This window comes from Orbicella faveolata, unplaced genomic scaffold (genome assembly GCF_042242905.1).
Source record: "Orbicella faveolata isolate gen_17 unplaced genomic scaffold, um_ofav_v1 contig_35, whole genome shotgun sequence".
Lineage (NCBI taxonomy): Eukaryota > Metazoa > Cnidaria > Anthozoa > Scleractinia > Merulinidae > Orbicella > Orbicella faveolata.
Window position 1 is genome coordinate 9202501 of NW_028301564.1, and position 16516 is coordinate 9219016.

A 16516-nucleotide genomic window follows, 5' to 3' on the forward strand; every position below is an offset into this window, starting at 1 on the left:
ACGTCTTCCAGCTGAAAAACTAGCTGTTATCTGTCGAAAATTATACTGAAATCCAACTGTAAACATGTACCTGCAGATGGCGTAGTGTGCGCGCAAAACAAGTGCGAGATACGCGAATGTTTTATTTACTGGGTAGGTGACAGGAAAAAATGTAACGGGCACCGTAAAAAGTTTAAAAAAGGATCAATAACTTTAAAAAACGCGTGGTAACCCCTGTATTTTATGTTATGAAGTGGGTGGCAAGCCTATTCAGCACGTGATTAGTTTCTGGTTGTGGGCAAAAGATATTTAGACTGTATTTAAGCTGAAACAGAGGAAGGCTGTCAGAGACGCTAAAAGTGCTGTTGCAGCGATTTTGTTATTAAAAACATACCAAAACTGGTTTTTATGTTACCATTTACCATGTAGTTTTCAGATGTTTATAAATGTGTTTGCTTTTCTGTATGTAAAGACAAATATCCTCTCCTTCTTTTTTCAGAAAAATGCTGATGTCAGCATTTTTGTTGAGAGGCTAATTACCTCAGAAAAATGCTTGGCTACTCTCTTTTTTCTTTGTGGATTCCGATAGACCTTGCAAAGATCTACTTTTTCCGCAAGGTCCTAACCTGGCGCAAAAACCTTTGTATTTAGTAGGCACCCTCCTTAAGAGTACCATGCAAAAACTACTCTCAGCTGTTTTTGGTTTGTGTGTAGCTTTTGATCTTTGTTGACGCAGTCACGTACCATCCGTGAGGCCATTCTGTGCGCGCAACCTAAAAATAAAACTTGGTTAAAGCCAGTTTCTCCTCAATGTGGAACTTTGATATAAAACAGATAACAAGTATTCCGTATGTTATGTTCTGTTATAAAGCATTTAAGGAAGTAACGAGAACACGAAAATAATAGAATGAAACACGCAGACATCTAAGTAAGTAACTTTATTTACGTGTCAACACATCTAGCGCGATAGGCGCTAACTGGGGACAAGATAAGATAAGAACTTTATTAGTGTGTCGAAGTCGCTAGACGCATTACAGCGGGCTCCGTTGGCCTGAAGGGCCGCCAAGCGGAGCGCCCTAACTACAGAAACAGAACCACATGCATGCATTGAAATAGAAAACCATTGAACTGTTTTCTCATGGAGTGAATGGTTTGAACCCAGGAGTATCAGTAGTTCGTATAGTGTGATCGTCCGGGTGACGGGCGTTCTGAAAAGAACTGTTGTTGGTGACTGACGTTTCGACAACCCGAGCAGAAGTCATCTTTAGAGTCAAGAAGTGACTCTGAAGATGACTTCCGCTCACACTAATAAAGTTCTTATCTTATCTTATCTTATCTTATCTTATCTTATCTTATCTTATCTTATCTTATCTTATCTTGTCCCCAGTTAGCGCCTATCGCGCTAGATGTGTTGACACGTAAATAAAGTTACTTACTTACATGTCTGCGTGTTTCATTCTATTCCCGCTTTTGTCTCGTCACTTCTTGCGTACTTTAGAACAGAACAAAGTAGAATCAAACATTTTTCATTTGTTATTTAAATAACGGTTTATTTTTAAGGTTTCAACCCTTTTGATTTTTGTACTTGTTTTTGACTTCAGACGCTGTCTAATGAGTATCTTGGCAGACTTCTACACTCCAGACATCGTCCAAGATCCTAAGTACAAGTTCTCACAGAGTGGTACTTACTACGCTCCTCCAAAGGGTGAATACGATCAATACGTGGAATTTATCAAGGTAAATTGACGGACCTGAGTGATTTGTGCACCAGCTCTCCACTTCCTAAACTGGGTTTTTGCCTTACAGGAGCTTCCCTTGTCTCAGACGCCCGAGGTGTTTGGCATGCATGATAATGTGGATATTTCCAAAGAGCTCCAGGAAACTAAACAGGTTTGCACTTGTGTTTAGTAATAGGTATAAGTTCGAATTGTTCCTTCTTACGCTTGGTTTATTGTCACCAGAGTAAAGCAGAGTATTGGACTCGATGCCAATATAGCCATATCAGTTCTTGAGTCAAATGAATTGTAAGGGTGTAATGGCCTTATGCGTGATTGTGTCAGATGTTGAAATTCACCTCTAATCTCCTTTTATACGAACTTAACAGCCAGCATTTGAGCTCTTACGATGCTTGCTTTTATTTTGGTAGTTATTTGACTCCGTACTACTGACACAGTCTCAAAGTGGCGGAGGAGGGGCTGGAAAGAAGTCAGATGACACTCTGTTGGAGATTGCTAAGGACATCTTGTCTAAAGTAAGTACTACAAACAATGCGGTGAGGACACATTAAGTAACTACTCAAAAAAATTTGTCAAGAATAAAGAAAAAACTAACAATTTGAGATCGGACTTGTTGTCAAAGTATAACAACTTAGCGCTGCTAACAGGCTATGCTGAATTCTTCATTAGTTCGTCCGTCGGTCGGACTGGAAAGAGTTTTGCTTGTTTTTATTCAAAATTATATGCTCACCCTGGAGAGTAAAAAACTGTCTTTTTTTCAATTCTAGCTTCCAAAGAACTATGACTTGGAAGTGGCTCTGCAGAAATACCCTGTGAAATATGAGGAGAGTATGAACACTGTGCTGGTGCAAGAGATGGAGAGATTTAACAAGTAAGTTCACTCGTTTGAGTTAGCCAAGAGCCTGGACCAAATCATGTCATTACGTTCATACATTTTGTTTTGTTGGTTTCTTTCTCAGGTTGATGTCAATAATCAGAACAAGTTTACAGAATCTCCAGAAAGCCATCAAAGGCTTGGTGGTCATGTCCTCTGACCTGGAGGCGTTGGCCGGCAGCTTGCTGGTGGGAAAAGTAAGTCATAATTTGTCTTCTCTTGTGTATAGGGCAGCTTTAATAAAACCAGAACCAAAGTAATCACTCTGGCCAATCACAAAGGACGCAGACAATCCATTAAACCAATCAGAAATTCTAGCAGATACGTGTAGCTGATGCGAAGCCCACTAAAACGCGTGCGAGCGAGCCGCGATTGCCTTTTACTTTACCTCTGATTGGATAGGAAAGTGGCGTGAGCTTTTTTTAGTAGTATAACAGCTATTATTAAAAACTGGATCATTGGATAATGCAGTTCGAGAGTTTTCATTGGCTTTGCCATCGTGGGTTATGAGCCATTATACCATGCTGTGCAAATATGGTAAGCGTACGTCATCAGGCCACGCCCACTGTCATGTGACTAATACTGAAAAACCGCAAAGGCTCCCAGGCAAATTACTTTATCGGGATTTTTTTCATTCATTTAATACTTTAATTTAAATCCTCATTACGCTATGCATAGATTTTGTTTCATTTCTAAAAGGTCAGATTTTGAGAGAATTTCAAAATATTAAAAAATTTGTAATTTTCTGAAAAAAGCATGATTTCGAAAAAGGAATGCATAGCTATGTTTTCAACGTTGGTTTTAATCGAAATCCGTCAAAAAAGGCTGGAGTTAATGAAAAACCACGTTTCCTTTAGCATTTGAAGAAACCGGAAGTGCACTCGATATATATTGGAAGTTACCCTATCAGCGCGTGCGCAATTTACACTACCAGTGCACTTCGGCAAGATCAAACAAAGCCACACGGAGTTAGTTTTTCTCTTTCTATTGCTCTTGTTTTTCTGTCTTTCTCTTATTTTGTCTTTGCTTGCTTTTTTTTTACTTTGCATTTTGTGAAACACAAAGAAAAACATCTAAAATGTAAGCGAATTTGGAAGTTATTGACTTGTTTTTATTTTCCGCGCTCAGGCTGACGTAAGTAACCGGAAGTGAAAATTCACCTCCTTAGCAACGCTAATGGGCCCTTACGAAAACAATTATTTCACTAGCGCTAGTTGGATATGAGATGATTATAGCCAACTCAAATCCAACACGCGCTCGTGGAATAATTGTTAATTATACCATGCCCACCAAAAACGGTTTGTTAAATCGCCCTCCGCCTCTGGTGTTTTATTCACTTGATAAAATTAGTAAGTTCTACGTCTATTTCGTGGTTGTTTTTAATAAATCGGTTATTCCTCTGTGGCTTGTTGGATGTGAGATAATCCAAACCAATCCAACGTCTCATATCCAACGCGCGCTCGTGGAATGCTTGTTAATGATATTTTTGTGTGCATGGTTGGCTGCAGGTGCCCGAGATGTGGATGAAGAGATCATATCCTTCTCTCAAACCTCTTGGTAGCTACATCAATGACTTTCTGGCCAAACTCAAGTTTTTGCAGGTAAGGTTCCTCACAATCAAATGTCCTCAAAACCAAAGCAAACATTAGAAATGATATAACTATATTTCTTTACCACACTTCAAGAACAAATGTTTATGAAGTTTCTGTTTTCAATTACTTTCCTTGTTTAGGATTGGTTCGACAGGGGAAAGCCAGTGGTGTTCTGGATTTCAGGGTTCTTCTTTACGCAGGTAGGTGGAGTGTCTGCTTTCTTGCGTTATCCTGATGAACGAGGCGTTGATATATTAACAGTAAATACTTCTTACCTTTTCCAGGCTTTCTTAACTGGTGCTAAACAGAACTATGCCAGGAAATACACCATACCTATCGATCTACTGGGCTTTGAGTTCGAGGTGAGTCAATTCTATATATAAATAATAGAAAAATGATAATGATATTATTATTATTTTTAGGTTAAATTATAATTTGTCTTATAGTTAATAATTTGTATGACATTGAGTGTTTGCGAGAATTGAGCAGCATGGCCGTTTTTAGTGCAGAGTGCACTATTGGGATGGTTTAGGGGGCTGCTGTTCGCTAAGGCAATCACGCGATAACACAATGAGGTGTAAACTTCAATGTTTGTTTAATTAATTAATTTCAATTAACCAATTATTCTTGCGGGAAGGGGGGCTGGGTGGAGTAGGTACCCGTGTGCACTACGCAAAACGTGTCATTCCTGCGTTGCATGTTTGACAGTCTGACAAAACTATATATGTTTTCGCAAATCTCTTGCTGTCCTTGTGGTGCTACTCCCTTAAGAACAAAAGCAATTTGCTCGAAACGCATGCGCAGATTAGTTATCGTCCGTATCGACTATCTGTTGAGTGAAAAATACATTTTATACGGGATTACACACGGATGTTGAGTGTTTTTCCTTATGGTAGACCACAACATGTAAGACGCATATGTTCTTCAAAGAACGCTACTGTGCCTGCTTATCTTCTGGAATCACCCCTAGCTCGATTCAAGAAATTTCGTCTGCTGTTTTAGGACTATTGTGCGTTTGCCAGGGTTCAAAGAAAGAATGAAAACATATCGCTTCTGCTCAGCAGCTTCCTCATTTTCCCTTCTATGAGAGAAAACAAAAAGTTCATGTTCAGCCGAAATTTTCCTGCGTAATGTACATATAAAACTAGTAAAGACACTTTACTGAAACCGCTAGTTGATTTCATCGGTCTTCGAGGTGACTCGCTCACCGATGTAGGATATAATTTCGGTCAAGTAGCGATCTCTGCCTTCAGTTTTTCTCGTTGAAACGCTCCTCAGTTGTATTAATCGATAGCATTGTGTATTAGGTTGAGGTGGTTTTATTGTTAACACCAAAGGTAGCAACAGAATAAGAACGTACTATTCCCTGATTCGACGTGACTATTTGATAATTAGATTAGTTCTTGTTTATCGGTGAAATGAAAATTTGTGTTTTGAATAAAACAAAATCGTTCCTATTCGATTTTTCATCAGCTTTTTAACTTTATTCCATTTATCTCTGGCAGTGAGTAAAAAAATGCGCATATTTCTTATATTTTCGAGGAAACAAGGGTATCATATTGCATACCTAGGCAAGGAAAACAAAAGTATCAAGTTACAAACGAAGGCGTGAAAAGTAAAATTGTCACGTTTGCCACTTCTGCGTATTATTGAATTTAAAATGATCGAAACGCAACATAAAACACCACAGTACAATTCATTTTTTGGCCTTGAAAGAAAATACAAACATGAAACATGCACGCTGCTAAGATTATGTCTTATCAAGTTTTTGTCCGCTCATATTCTGCAAAGGGGAAAAGGTCTAGTTGACTACCAAGGAAGCAAACGGCAAGGGTGAGGACCTGTATGACTACTGTATCAGAGCCGTAAATTGCATTCTGCACTATCTGAGATTGTTTCACTAGTTTCTTCAATGCAGATTGCTGTAAACGTAGTTCAATTGACCTATGTTTAGTAGCAATTTTGAGAGTTTCTCGGAATTTGAAGAACACACTTTTATATCGAGCTTTCGTCCGAGTTTTTAGATGATTCCTTGTGTTTCATTCAGTTACCTTTGTAGCCGTTGGTATTTAGAATCGAGCAGGAAAAAAAAAACCCGTCTCTCTAAATCCTAAATCCACATCTTATCCAAGTCAAATATCGTCATGACTGCTTAGTAATCTCCGTTAGTGTCTAGATCCAATTTTGTAATTTGTGAAGCCTAGGCACTGACTTTGCTGTTTAGCGAGTTGAAATCTTTCCAGTATCTAACTTCGTACAACGTAACGAGTTCAAGTTTATGCCAACCCGTCCAAGCTTTGAGGTACGATTAATCGTTAAAGCACTTCGGCAAACTTCATTTAGACAGCAACATAGACAGCAACATAGACAGCAGCTACAATCTTGAACAGAATAAAATAAGAAATAAAACCATCCCTTCCCCCGAATCAATGATGAACTGACGCTAAACCCGAAGCGCGCCATTTTTCCCAACATTGAAATAGGGGGAGGGAGAGGTGGATTGTAGGTCAGATCATGCCTTTCTCCGCTCCAATAATACCTTTGCGCGGAGACTGGGAAAGAGTGAGAACACGGAAATGCCGAAGGAAAAAGGAATGCAATTCCATTTTGTGACGTGCAGATAATTCTCTGTGCATTACTTTTAAATTGTAAACTTTGACATTCGACAAACAGGTTCATTAACCGCGCGGCCATGGGCCGAGCGCGGTTCATGTTCTACCCTTGGTTTATTTTTTTTTAACCGCGCGGCCATGGGCCGAGCGCGGTTCATGTTCTACCCTTGGTTTATTTTTTTTTTATTTTTTTTGTCGGAGACCAGACGCAGATCTCCACTCGGCCAACTTTGAATTACACAATCTGTAATTTTTACTCGCCAAACCTTGTTTCTTCAGGGTCAACAGAAATCTCAGATTACAAAATCACGCCGAACCTACACGTTGCAAAAAAATCTCTTCAAAACCCTGACATCGAAGCGATATCACTTTAGCGTTAATAGCTACTGGTCACACATCGGCAGAAGGTAAATCTATTCCTTAACAATCCAGCTTTATCGTGCTAAAATTTCAGCGAAATCGAACAACACCAGAATCAATTAGAATTTTTTTTGTGACCTCACTCCCCAGACTTGACCTAACAAAGGGAGCAACGGTCGCCCATAGCAACCGAAAAACACGAACACAACAAAGCCGACGTTTCGGCCAAAAAACTCCAGAATTATCGCCTGAGAGCTTAAACTTGAATGGGAACATCTTTTTCGAACTTTTTTCAACTCATTTAGACGAAAGAATGGCCTGGGCGGGCTAAAAAATGACCAAGAGAAAAAACAGAACAAGACAGCAGAACAAACCGATAATATTTCACCGCGTGGCTTTCGGCACGAAAACGAAAATACAGCTTACTTCTGGATAAATTCAGCCTTAGAAGCCAGCAACTGGTCCCATATTACTTTCTGTATCCTTACAAATGTCCTCGCTTCCATCTCCGAAAGATTTTGCCCCAATTTTGAGCACATAAACATTTCGCCGACAGCGACCACCATTACGGTGGCTTGCATACTAAATTAGCTAACTTGACAAAATTCTCCCGAGGGGGGACGATGTGACGAAAAGAGCTGAAAAATGGCCTGTAATTGGCTAATGATGAGATCTTCCCACTGTCCAAATTTGGTGAGAATCGAAAGTAACGCCAATGTTCTGTCACATTTTCAATCTGTAGCCACTGGAGTGACCAAAATCGATACATCGGTCGGGATAGAGTTTCATTATTAAATTACATGACTTGTGTGACTACTTTGCTAGCCCTTTACTCGTGGAAAACAACAATCAAATTTAATCATGTCTTAAAAGAAAGAAAGCTGTTTTTAATAGTGTTATTATCGTGTGGTTCATATCGTTCATGACCATACATATCCCGAAGAAAGTTCTAGATTAGGACCATTACGTCATCGGAGATTTGTCAACGGCTACCACTGATGGTGCAATAATACAGTTTGTGTTGATCAAGTGATGTGATGTCTACAGTAAGAAAAGAATCATCAATGACTGCTTTGAAATGTGCGCTACATTCCGACGGTAGTGTTAAGCAAACAGTTAAATTTTAAAAGCGCGGTTATAAGATCTAAAAGATCTTCTTGTTTATATTTTTTTTGTCGGAGATCAGACGCAGATCTCCACTCGGCCAACCTTGAATTACGCAATCTGTAATGTTTACTCGCCAAACCTTGTTTCTTCAGGGTCAACAAAAATCTCAGATTACAAAATCACGCCGAACCTACACGTTGCAAAAAAACTCTTCAAAACCCTGACATCGAAGCGATATATCACTTTAGCGTTAATAGCTACCACACATCGCAGAAGGTAAATCTACTCCTTAACAATCCAGCTTTATCGTGTTAAAATTTCAGCGAAATCGAACAAAACCAGAATTAATTACAATTTTTTGTGACCTCACTCCCCAGACTTGACCTAACAAAGGAAGCCACGGTCGCCCATAGCAACCGAAAAACGTGAAAATAACCAAGCCGACGTTTCGGCCAAAGAACTCCAGAATTATCGCCTGAGAGCTTAAACTTGAATGGGAACATCTTTTTGGAACTTTTTTCAACTGATTTAGACGAAAGACTGGCCTCGGCGGGCTACAAAAAAGACCAAGAGAAAAAACAGAACAAGACAGCAGAACAAACCGATAATATTTCATCGCGTGGCTTTCGGCACGAAAAGGAAAATACAGCTTACTTCTGGATAAATTCAGCCTTAGAAGCCAGCAACTGGTCCCAAATTACTTTCTGTATCTTTACAAATGTCCTGATTTCCATCTCCGAAAGATTTTGCCCCGATTTTGAGCAAATAAACATTTCGCCGCGACGACCGCCATTACGGTGGCTTGCATACTAAATTAGCTAACTTAACAAAATTCTCCCGAGGGGGGGATATGACAAATTTGGTGAGAATCAAAAGTAACGCCAATTTTCTGTCACGTTTTCAATCTGTGGTCACTGGAGTGACCAAAATCGATACATCGGTCGGGATAGGGTTTTTTTATATGACTTGTGTGACTACTTTGCTAGCCCTTTACTCGTGGAAAACACCAATTAAATTTAATAATGACTTTTAAGAAAGAAAGTTGTTGTTAATAGTGGTATTATTGTGTCGTTCATATCGTTCATGCCCATACATATCCCGAAGAAAGTTCTAGATTAAGACCATTACGTCATCGGAGATTTGTCAACGGCTACCACTGGTGGTGCAATAATACAGTTTGTGTTGATCAAGTGATGTGATGTCTACAGTAAGAAAAGAATCGTCAATGACTGCTTTGGAATGAGCACTGCGTTCCGACGGTAGTGCTAAGCGAACTGTTAAATTTTTAAAGCGCGGTTATAAGATCTAACAGATCTGCTTGTTTCCTATGAATGGTGATTGTTTTAGCGGCTCCCAGTAGAAGAAGTCATAAAACAACAGACATAGTGTTTCCACACTTACTGTGCTGACTTCATATAAACTGCTTTAATTTACTGGAACTACAACTGGAAAAACAAAATCCAGTTATGCTAGGAAGTAAAAGAAATTGGGCAAACTAACTTTGTTGCGTTTTGGGCAGCGTTTTCACGTATTAACTGTTCCTTGCCTTTTAGGTTCTGTCTGGGGACTCAGCAGACAAGCCGCCAAAAGACGGTGTCTATGTACACGGTTTGTTTTTGGAAGGCGCTCGCTGGGATCGTAAGAGGTCAGTAGTGACATCTTGAGGGATTTGTTCTTCAGTTATTGTAGTGACGCATTAAGCTTAAAAGATAATGTTACTGGGCCTTTTTCAGAGGTTTGATCGGCGAGTCGTTACCAAAGGTTCTTCATGACACGATGCCAGTCATCTGGGTGAAGCCAGGTAAGACAAATTAATGAGCACTTGGTACGCTTATCATTGAAAAAACAGAAAGATCCTTTGTTCAGAAAATAAAGGGACAAAATCCATGTATAATAATGTCATAAACGTCACAGAAATTGATAACATGAGAGAAAGCAGGTGTCGCAATTCGAAAGTGACAGGAGTGTTTTATATTAGTTTCATACATGAATTCTTTGCATAAATGGCGCCTAAATATAATTAACTGTCCTTCGTACATCCTTAGCCTCGTACTGATGTTTCCAGACGAAGGATTTTTCACATGAATGTGAGGCTTAGGATGTACAAGCATTGTGTTGAAGCGACCTTTGGGGAAATTAGCTGATCACTCCAACACTCTTTGTTTGGTTGCTTCTCTTTTTATTTCCTCTATTGATGACCTGGGTACAATACTCACAACGTTCTCTTACTTGTTGCTCTTGACTGGTTACAGCAATTACTACAACTACTAGGAGCTAACTCGTCACGTTCCTTTTAAAGGGACAACCACGTCATCCATCAAATCAATGTCAATCTGTCAATTAGGCTAACGTAATGTCATGCGCAGTTCAAATAAGGTTCTATTGCGACTGCGCACCAAGCTACTTAGCATATTTTCCTTCGAGGTTATGGAGGTTGACTAAAACGTTTTCTACCTTGATTTTAACCGACTATTCTTAAGTGGCTGACCTAAATAAGGTAACGTGAGCAATATAAAAGTTACAATCTTCGTTCTTACCGATTAAAAGTTTAGGATAGCACTAAGTTAAAAGTTAAAAGTTGTTGTTAAATATTTCATACAACATAAGTGTTACAAGAAATAGGTTTGCAAACTCCCAGCTTCGTGGGCGGGATTTCCAGTTAAAACTATCCATCTCATTAACTGGACGTGCTCTTGGTACAAACATCCTTTAATGAGGTGCCGCTGCTATTGTTAGGAATCTTTTCTTTATTTGGGTAGAAGTGTGAATTAGGAATAAATTAATTTAAACATCGTTATCAAACTCCTTGAAAAGGTCAGTAAAAAGGGCAAGGTTTGACTGAAAAATTGGACGGGAGACTGAAAATAAGTTAAGGAGTCTAACGCGGCTAATTCCAAAAAGAGCGCTTCCAAAATCCAGATTTCAATTTTTACTTCATTTTCTCGATCGACACCCGCGAGTAAACAAACGTGTTGCTGGACAACGCAGCTAAACCGAAAACATGCAGTGTAGCAACGGTGCTCGCAGAACATGAATGTACCAAGGCATCCTACCAAGAATCGGCTACAAATTATTGAAGTAGACACTACATTTTCAAAATAGTTAGATTACATGGCACCATTTCCAGTTTAACAACGGTCAAGTAATTTACACATATTTCACTGAAGAACTAGTTCCTAGGAAACGTAGCACCTGCGTACACATCAACAACGGTAAGAAAAGGCAACATTTTTTAAACACCTAAAATATTCCAATATTATATTTCGAATGACCCAACACCTATTTCTCAAAACATTACCATTAACTTTTTGCCCATTATTACAACAAATAAATATGGTTGGGAATTTATATCTTGCTTGCATTTTTATTGTTTTACATATTCTCCCTCCTTAGATTGAGCTAGTCCCTAGCTCACAATGAGTTAATAGAATGCAAGCAAGATAACATGACAATACCATAACAAGAAAAATGGAGGCATATATATATATCTGCACGAACCCAACACTATAGTTGAATAATGTATAACCTTCAAGTAAAATTTATGTGGACATACGGCGTTAAAAGAAAATCGTATAAGCGAAGGGTTGATAGGAATAACAGTGTTCAAAAATGCTCACATAAAATTTTAATTGTAATATGAAGTGTAAACAGAAGATGAAACCTAGTTGAGTTTCTTACTGCTGAGTCAACAGACAAAAAGTTAGCAATATTCGTGTCAAACCCCGTTAAGTAACTTCATGAAATATTTAACAGAATTGTTTGTTGTTTGTTTGTTTGTTTTCTTTTATTTTTGGCTTAGCTTATGTTTCTTTGTGTTCGTGAATGATTGGTTGTTATAAAGAACCAATGCGTGTCAATGGCTCATTCTAGTAATGCAAGACGGAATTTCTGATTTATCGGGTGGTTTACGTTGTTTTGGCATGAAGAATGTGTAGGGAGGTGTATTGGCCTTACAAACAGTAGTAATTGCTTCCTTTGGAGGGCTGTGCCTTGCGAAATTCAAAACTTTCCTTATTTCTTCCGTCATAGGATTATTGGTCAGATATTCTGTTAAACTAGGAAAGGTTACTGCTTCTTCGTAAGTTGGCAATTTAGGAAAATCTTTAGCTGACTCAAATGTGGTGCTTGTTGCATCATGTTTGGAACTGGCAATTTGCTCTGTTTCACACGCGTTGTCTTGAATTAAGTCCTCTTGGCTTGCTTGGCCGGGCAAGACAAAGAGACGAGAGTCAGTGGTAACTTCCTGTGAATACGAAAGAGTTTCGGTTTTCTTTGTGTGCACATTGCGTATGGCTTCCGAATCTAAATTCCTAGTCCTGAAAATACCTGAAGTGGTCTGACTGCGTAAGTCAGAATTTGGTAAAACCTGTTGTACAACTTGATCAGGGTTGTACAAGGGTTGTTTACTCACAATGCTTTGTTCATTTTGCTTTTGAGCGTCTTCCATTTCTGTGTGAAATATTTTCTCGTTAATCTCTTCTCGTAAAATCGGGTAACTTCTTTTCTGTTTTAAAACTGGTTTTAATTTGACTGTCGATATATTATGATTTCTTGTATTGATAACTTCTTCAATGCGTTTTCGTTTTCCTATGGTTTCATCACTACTTGTGGTGATAACACCTTTGAGGTGTAATTGGGTCCTTCTTAGGTCATCTACGTAGGTACTATTATGTTCATCAATGGTCACAGTAACGCCAGCGTTAATGTCTCCATCGGGACAAATTGACATTTTGTTAACGCCTAGTGCGGCGTCATCGCTGAGTGAGAAAACTGTCTCATTTTGCGGTATTCTCTCGGTAATATTAATATGGACGTTACCAGTCTCCATTTTATTTTCAATTTCTGATAAACGATATTTGCGCGTTTTCACATTTGTATTTCTGTTAACCTTTCTTTTATTGCATCTCGTATGTTGAGAACTCTGGTTCAATTTGGTAACTGTATTTTCTCGACATGTATTATCAAAAGTTACATCGTGATTACTATTTTTCGTCGCCGAAGAAAGCGGACATAAAGATTCCCTAGACTGTGTTTCAGACACGCTATTTTTAGTAGGATATGGTGGTCCTGGGATTACCACGATATCCGAAATAAGCGAGTCCGAAAAACTATCATCAGGGCGATTGTGACTATTTACAATTGGCGATTCCGTGCGAATATCATCAATACTATTTACACCTGCTTTACAAGTAGAAACATCATGTCGAGCAACCGAATGTCGTGAAGAGAATCTGCTATCTATAGTAGTAAAACATTTTCTGGGCTTACAACTGACTTGATTGTTGTCTTTAGTTGCTCTTCGAAAACTTTGTCTATAATATTTACATAATTTTGTTCTGCCAAAACGGACTCTTGGGGTACCAACAAGAGTCCTTAGGCGTTTCTCTGGTTGGAATTTGGTGGGGCGTCTATGGCTACAATAGAGCGTCGAGTGTTGAAGGGGGGACCACGGAATTCATTACTACATTCATCATTCCACCCTCTGTAAGATCGGTCATATGAGTGATTGGCGGAATAGCGCGGATTCTGATACCGTCTCAATTCAGTCTCTAAGCGGTTGACCTGCCGTTGTAACTGGTCAACCTGGCTATTTTGCTGTCCCTGCCAACTCCGGGGTTCGAAAGGGCGTGATGTCCCCGGAGCCTGATCATAAGCAGCAACCGCATAACTAGGGTGCATTTGCTGAGTGTGCCGCTGCTGTTGCTTTTGAATTTGTTTAACCTGATTCAACAAGTCTTCTAATTTCTTATCAGCATCTGATGTATTTGGAGCTGGTGCCGCGGCAGCTATCACCTTACTGTTACTAGAAGATTGCTCCAGGAATTTACTGAACATTGCTTGCATTTGCGCTAAAACAGATTGAGTGTTTGTAGCACCCTGGCGGCGATTAACGATGTCCTTCATACGCGCTAGGGACTCGGCCTCCTGAAACGTCTTTGGCCTACCTAGTGACACATAGGCTTGAAGGTCGCCCTGTAATCCTTCGATAAAATATCTCACTGTTTCTACGTCAGACAATCCTAATCGTTTGCATAGCCGCGTAATATCAGTAATGTAATCATCGATGGGCTCGTTTGGAGCGTGTTTACGCGCACTTAACTGTTGGCTTAAAATCCAATCTTGCGGGCCAGAGGCAAAACGTGCGCGAAACGCATCAAAAAGAGCAGTTAAAGTGCCCATAGTTTCCTCAGCTAATGTGAGAAACCAGGCGTGCGCAATGCCCCGCAAATAGAGTGGAAAAGCATTAAGTTGTAACTCCTCCGACCAATTATTTAATTTGGCTATGCGACGAAAATTGTCCAACCATACTGACGCGTCCGCTACAGGATTTCCATCAAAAATTTCTGGCTTCAAGCCATGAGTACTTGCTTTTTGGTCAATTTTATTTTGTAGAGAATCTAATTTTGTGCATGTCGTTTCCGCTTCTTTTTCTAGATCGCCTTTTATTGTCGTCAGAAAAGTGGCAACAAGGCTTTAAAATCTTCTTTTTGGTCAACATTCATGACACCGGATGCAGGACAAACACAAATATTACTTTCTTTGTGTGTTTCAATCAGCTGTGCCTGATGTGTTTGAGAACGCGTAACGATCTTTTTAGAGGCTTTAGGCTTAGGTGGCATAAATTGCAACAACCACTATTCCTATCAATCCCAATTAAATGTCGGTGCAAACTTTTAACTAAAAGATAACAGAATTGGATCACCACAACGAACAGTAGCACAAATACGTAAGTACTAACAAATATATTATTTAAAACTAACATAGGGTGCTAGAAAAGGTTACGAAAAAGGAAATAATGAGTACGCAGCATCAGTAAGTCTTACGTTCCATCTGGCGGGTTGATTTCCTGGCTTGTCCTGGCTTGACTTGGTTTATGCTGGCCTGACTTGGCTTGACTCAGCTTGTTCTGCTTCTTTTAGTTCTGGAAGTAACTCCGTAAAAGAAAGACACGCACGCGTCGGCTTCTATTTCTTGGGACTTAACCCTCAATGTTCAGTTCTGTTTAGTTTTTGTGTTAGCTCCCTTTTTACAGCGCCTGTAAACGTTGCTGTTGGCGTTTAATCCACCGTCTGCATATGATGACGATGTTACCTACAACATCCACGGCCGAGCATTTGATAACCGGAATGGTCCGGTTAAAACATTACGGCCATAGCCACGTCCAGTCATCCACTGATCGGATGTTCAACACAAAATCCGGGCCGTCGGACACCGAAACCGGAACTCCACCAACTTGTTGAAGCGACCTTTGGGGAAATTAGCTGATCACTCCAACACTCTTTGTTTGGTTGCTTCTCTTTTTATTTCCTCTATTGATGACCTGGGTACAATACTCACAACGTTCTCTTACTTGTTGCTCTTGACTGGTTACAGCAATTACTACAACTACTAGGAGCTAACTCGTCACGTTCCTTTTAAAGGGACAACCACGTCATCCATCAAATCAATGTCAATCTGTCAATTAGGCTAACGTAATGTCATGCGCAGTTCAAATAAGGTTCTATTGCGACTGCGCACCAAGCTACTTAGCATATTTTCCTTCGAGGTTATGGAGGTTGACTAAAACGTTTTCTACCTTGATTTTAACCGACTATTCTTAAGTGGCTGACCTAAATAAGGTAACGTGAGCAATATAAAAGTTACAATCTTCGTTCTTACCGATTAAAAGTTTAGGATAGCACTAAGTTAAAAGTTAAAAGTTGTTGTTAAATATTTCATACAACATAAGTGTTACAAGAAATAGGTTTGCAAACTCCCAGCTTCGTGGGCGGGATTTCCAGTTAAAACTATCCATCTCATTAACTGGACGTGCTCTTGGTACAAACATCCTTTAATGAGGTGCCGCTGCTATTGTTAGGAATCTTTTCTTTATTTGGGTAGAAGTGTGAATTAGGAATAAATTAATTTAAACATCGTTATCAAACTCCTTGAAAAGGTCAGTAAAAAGGGCAAGGATTGACTGAAAAATTGGACGGGAGACTGAAAATAAGTTAAGGAGTCTAACGCGGCTAATTCCAAAAAGAGCGCTTCCAAAATCCAGATTTCAATTTTTACTTCATTTTCTCGATCGACACCCGCGAGTAAACAAACGTGTTGCTGGACAACGCAGCTAAACCGAAAACATGCAGTGTAGCAACGGTGCTCGCAGAACATGAATGTACCAAGGCATCCTACCAAGAATCGGCTACAAATTATTGAAGTAGACACTACATTTTCAAAATAGTTAGATTACATGGCACCATTTCCAGTTTAACA

The 16516-nt window shown here is 39.5% G+C and overlaps 1 protein-coding gene across 2 annotated transcripts in view; it reads left to right on the forward strand.

Annotated features, from left to right (window-relative positions):
- LOC110062396 (dynein axonemal heavy chain 12-like) overlaps nucleotides 1-16516 on the forward strand; it is a 110828-nt gene that overhangs the window by 93353 nt on the left and 959 nt on the right. For both annotated transcript variants that reach the window (XM_020769278.2, XM_089273247.1), the window contains exons 82-91: nucleotides 1581-1716; nucleotides 1786-1869; nucleotides 2126-2230; nucleotides 2483-2586; nucleotides 2675-2786; nucleotides 4098-4190; nucleotides 4322-4381; nucleotides 4466-4543; nucleotides 9814-9905; nucleotides 9994-10061. In XM_020769278.2, coding sequence (XP_020624937.2) covers nucleotides 1581-1716; nucleotides 1786-1869; nucleotides 2126-2230; nucleotides 2483-2586; nucleotides 2675-2786; nucleotides 4098-4190; nucleotides 4322-4381; nucleotides 4466-4543; nucleotides 9814-9905; nucleotides 9994-10061 — 932 coding nt within the window. The remainder of the gene's footprint in view (nucleotides 1-1580; nucleotides 1717-1785; nucleotides 1870-2125; nucleotides 2231-2482; nucleotides 2587-2674; nucleotides 2787-4097; nucleotides 4191-4321; nucleotides 4382-4465; nucleotides 4544-9813; nucleotides 9906-9993; nucleotides 10062-16516) is intronic.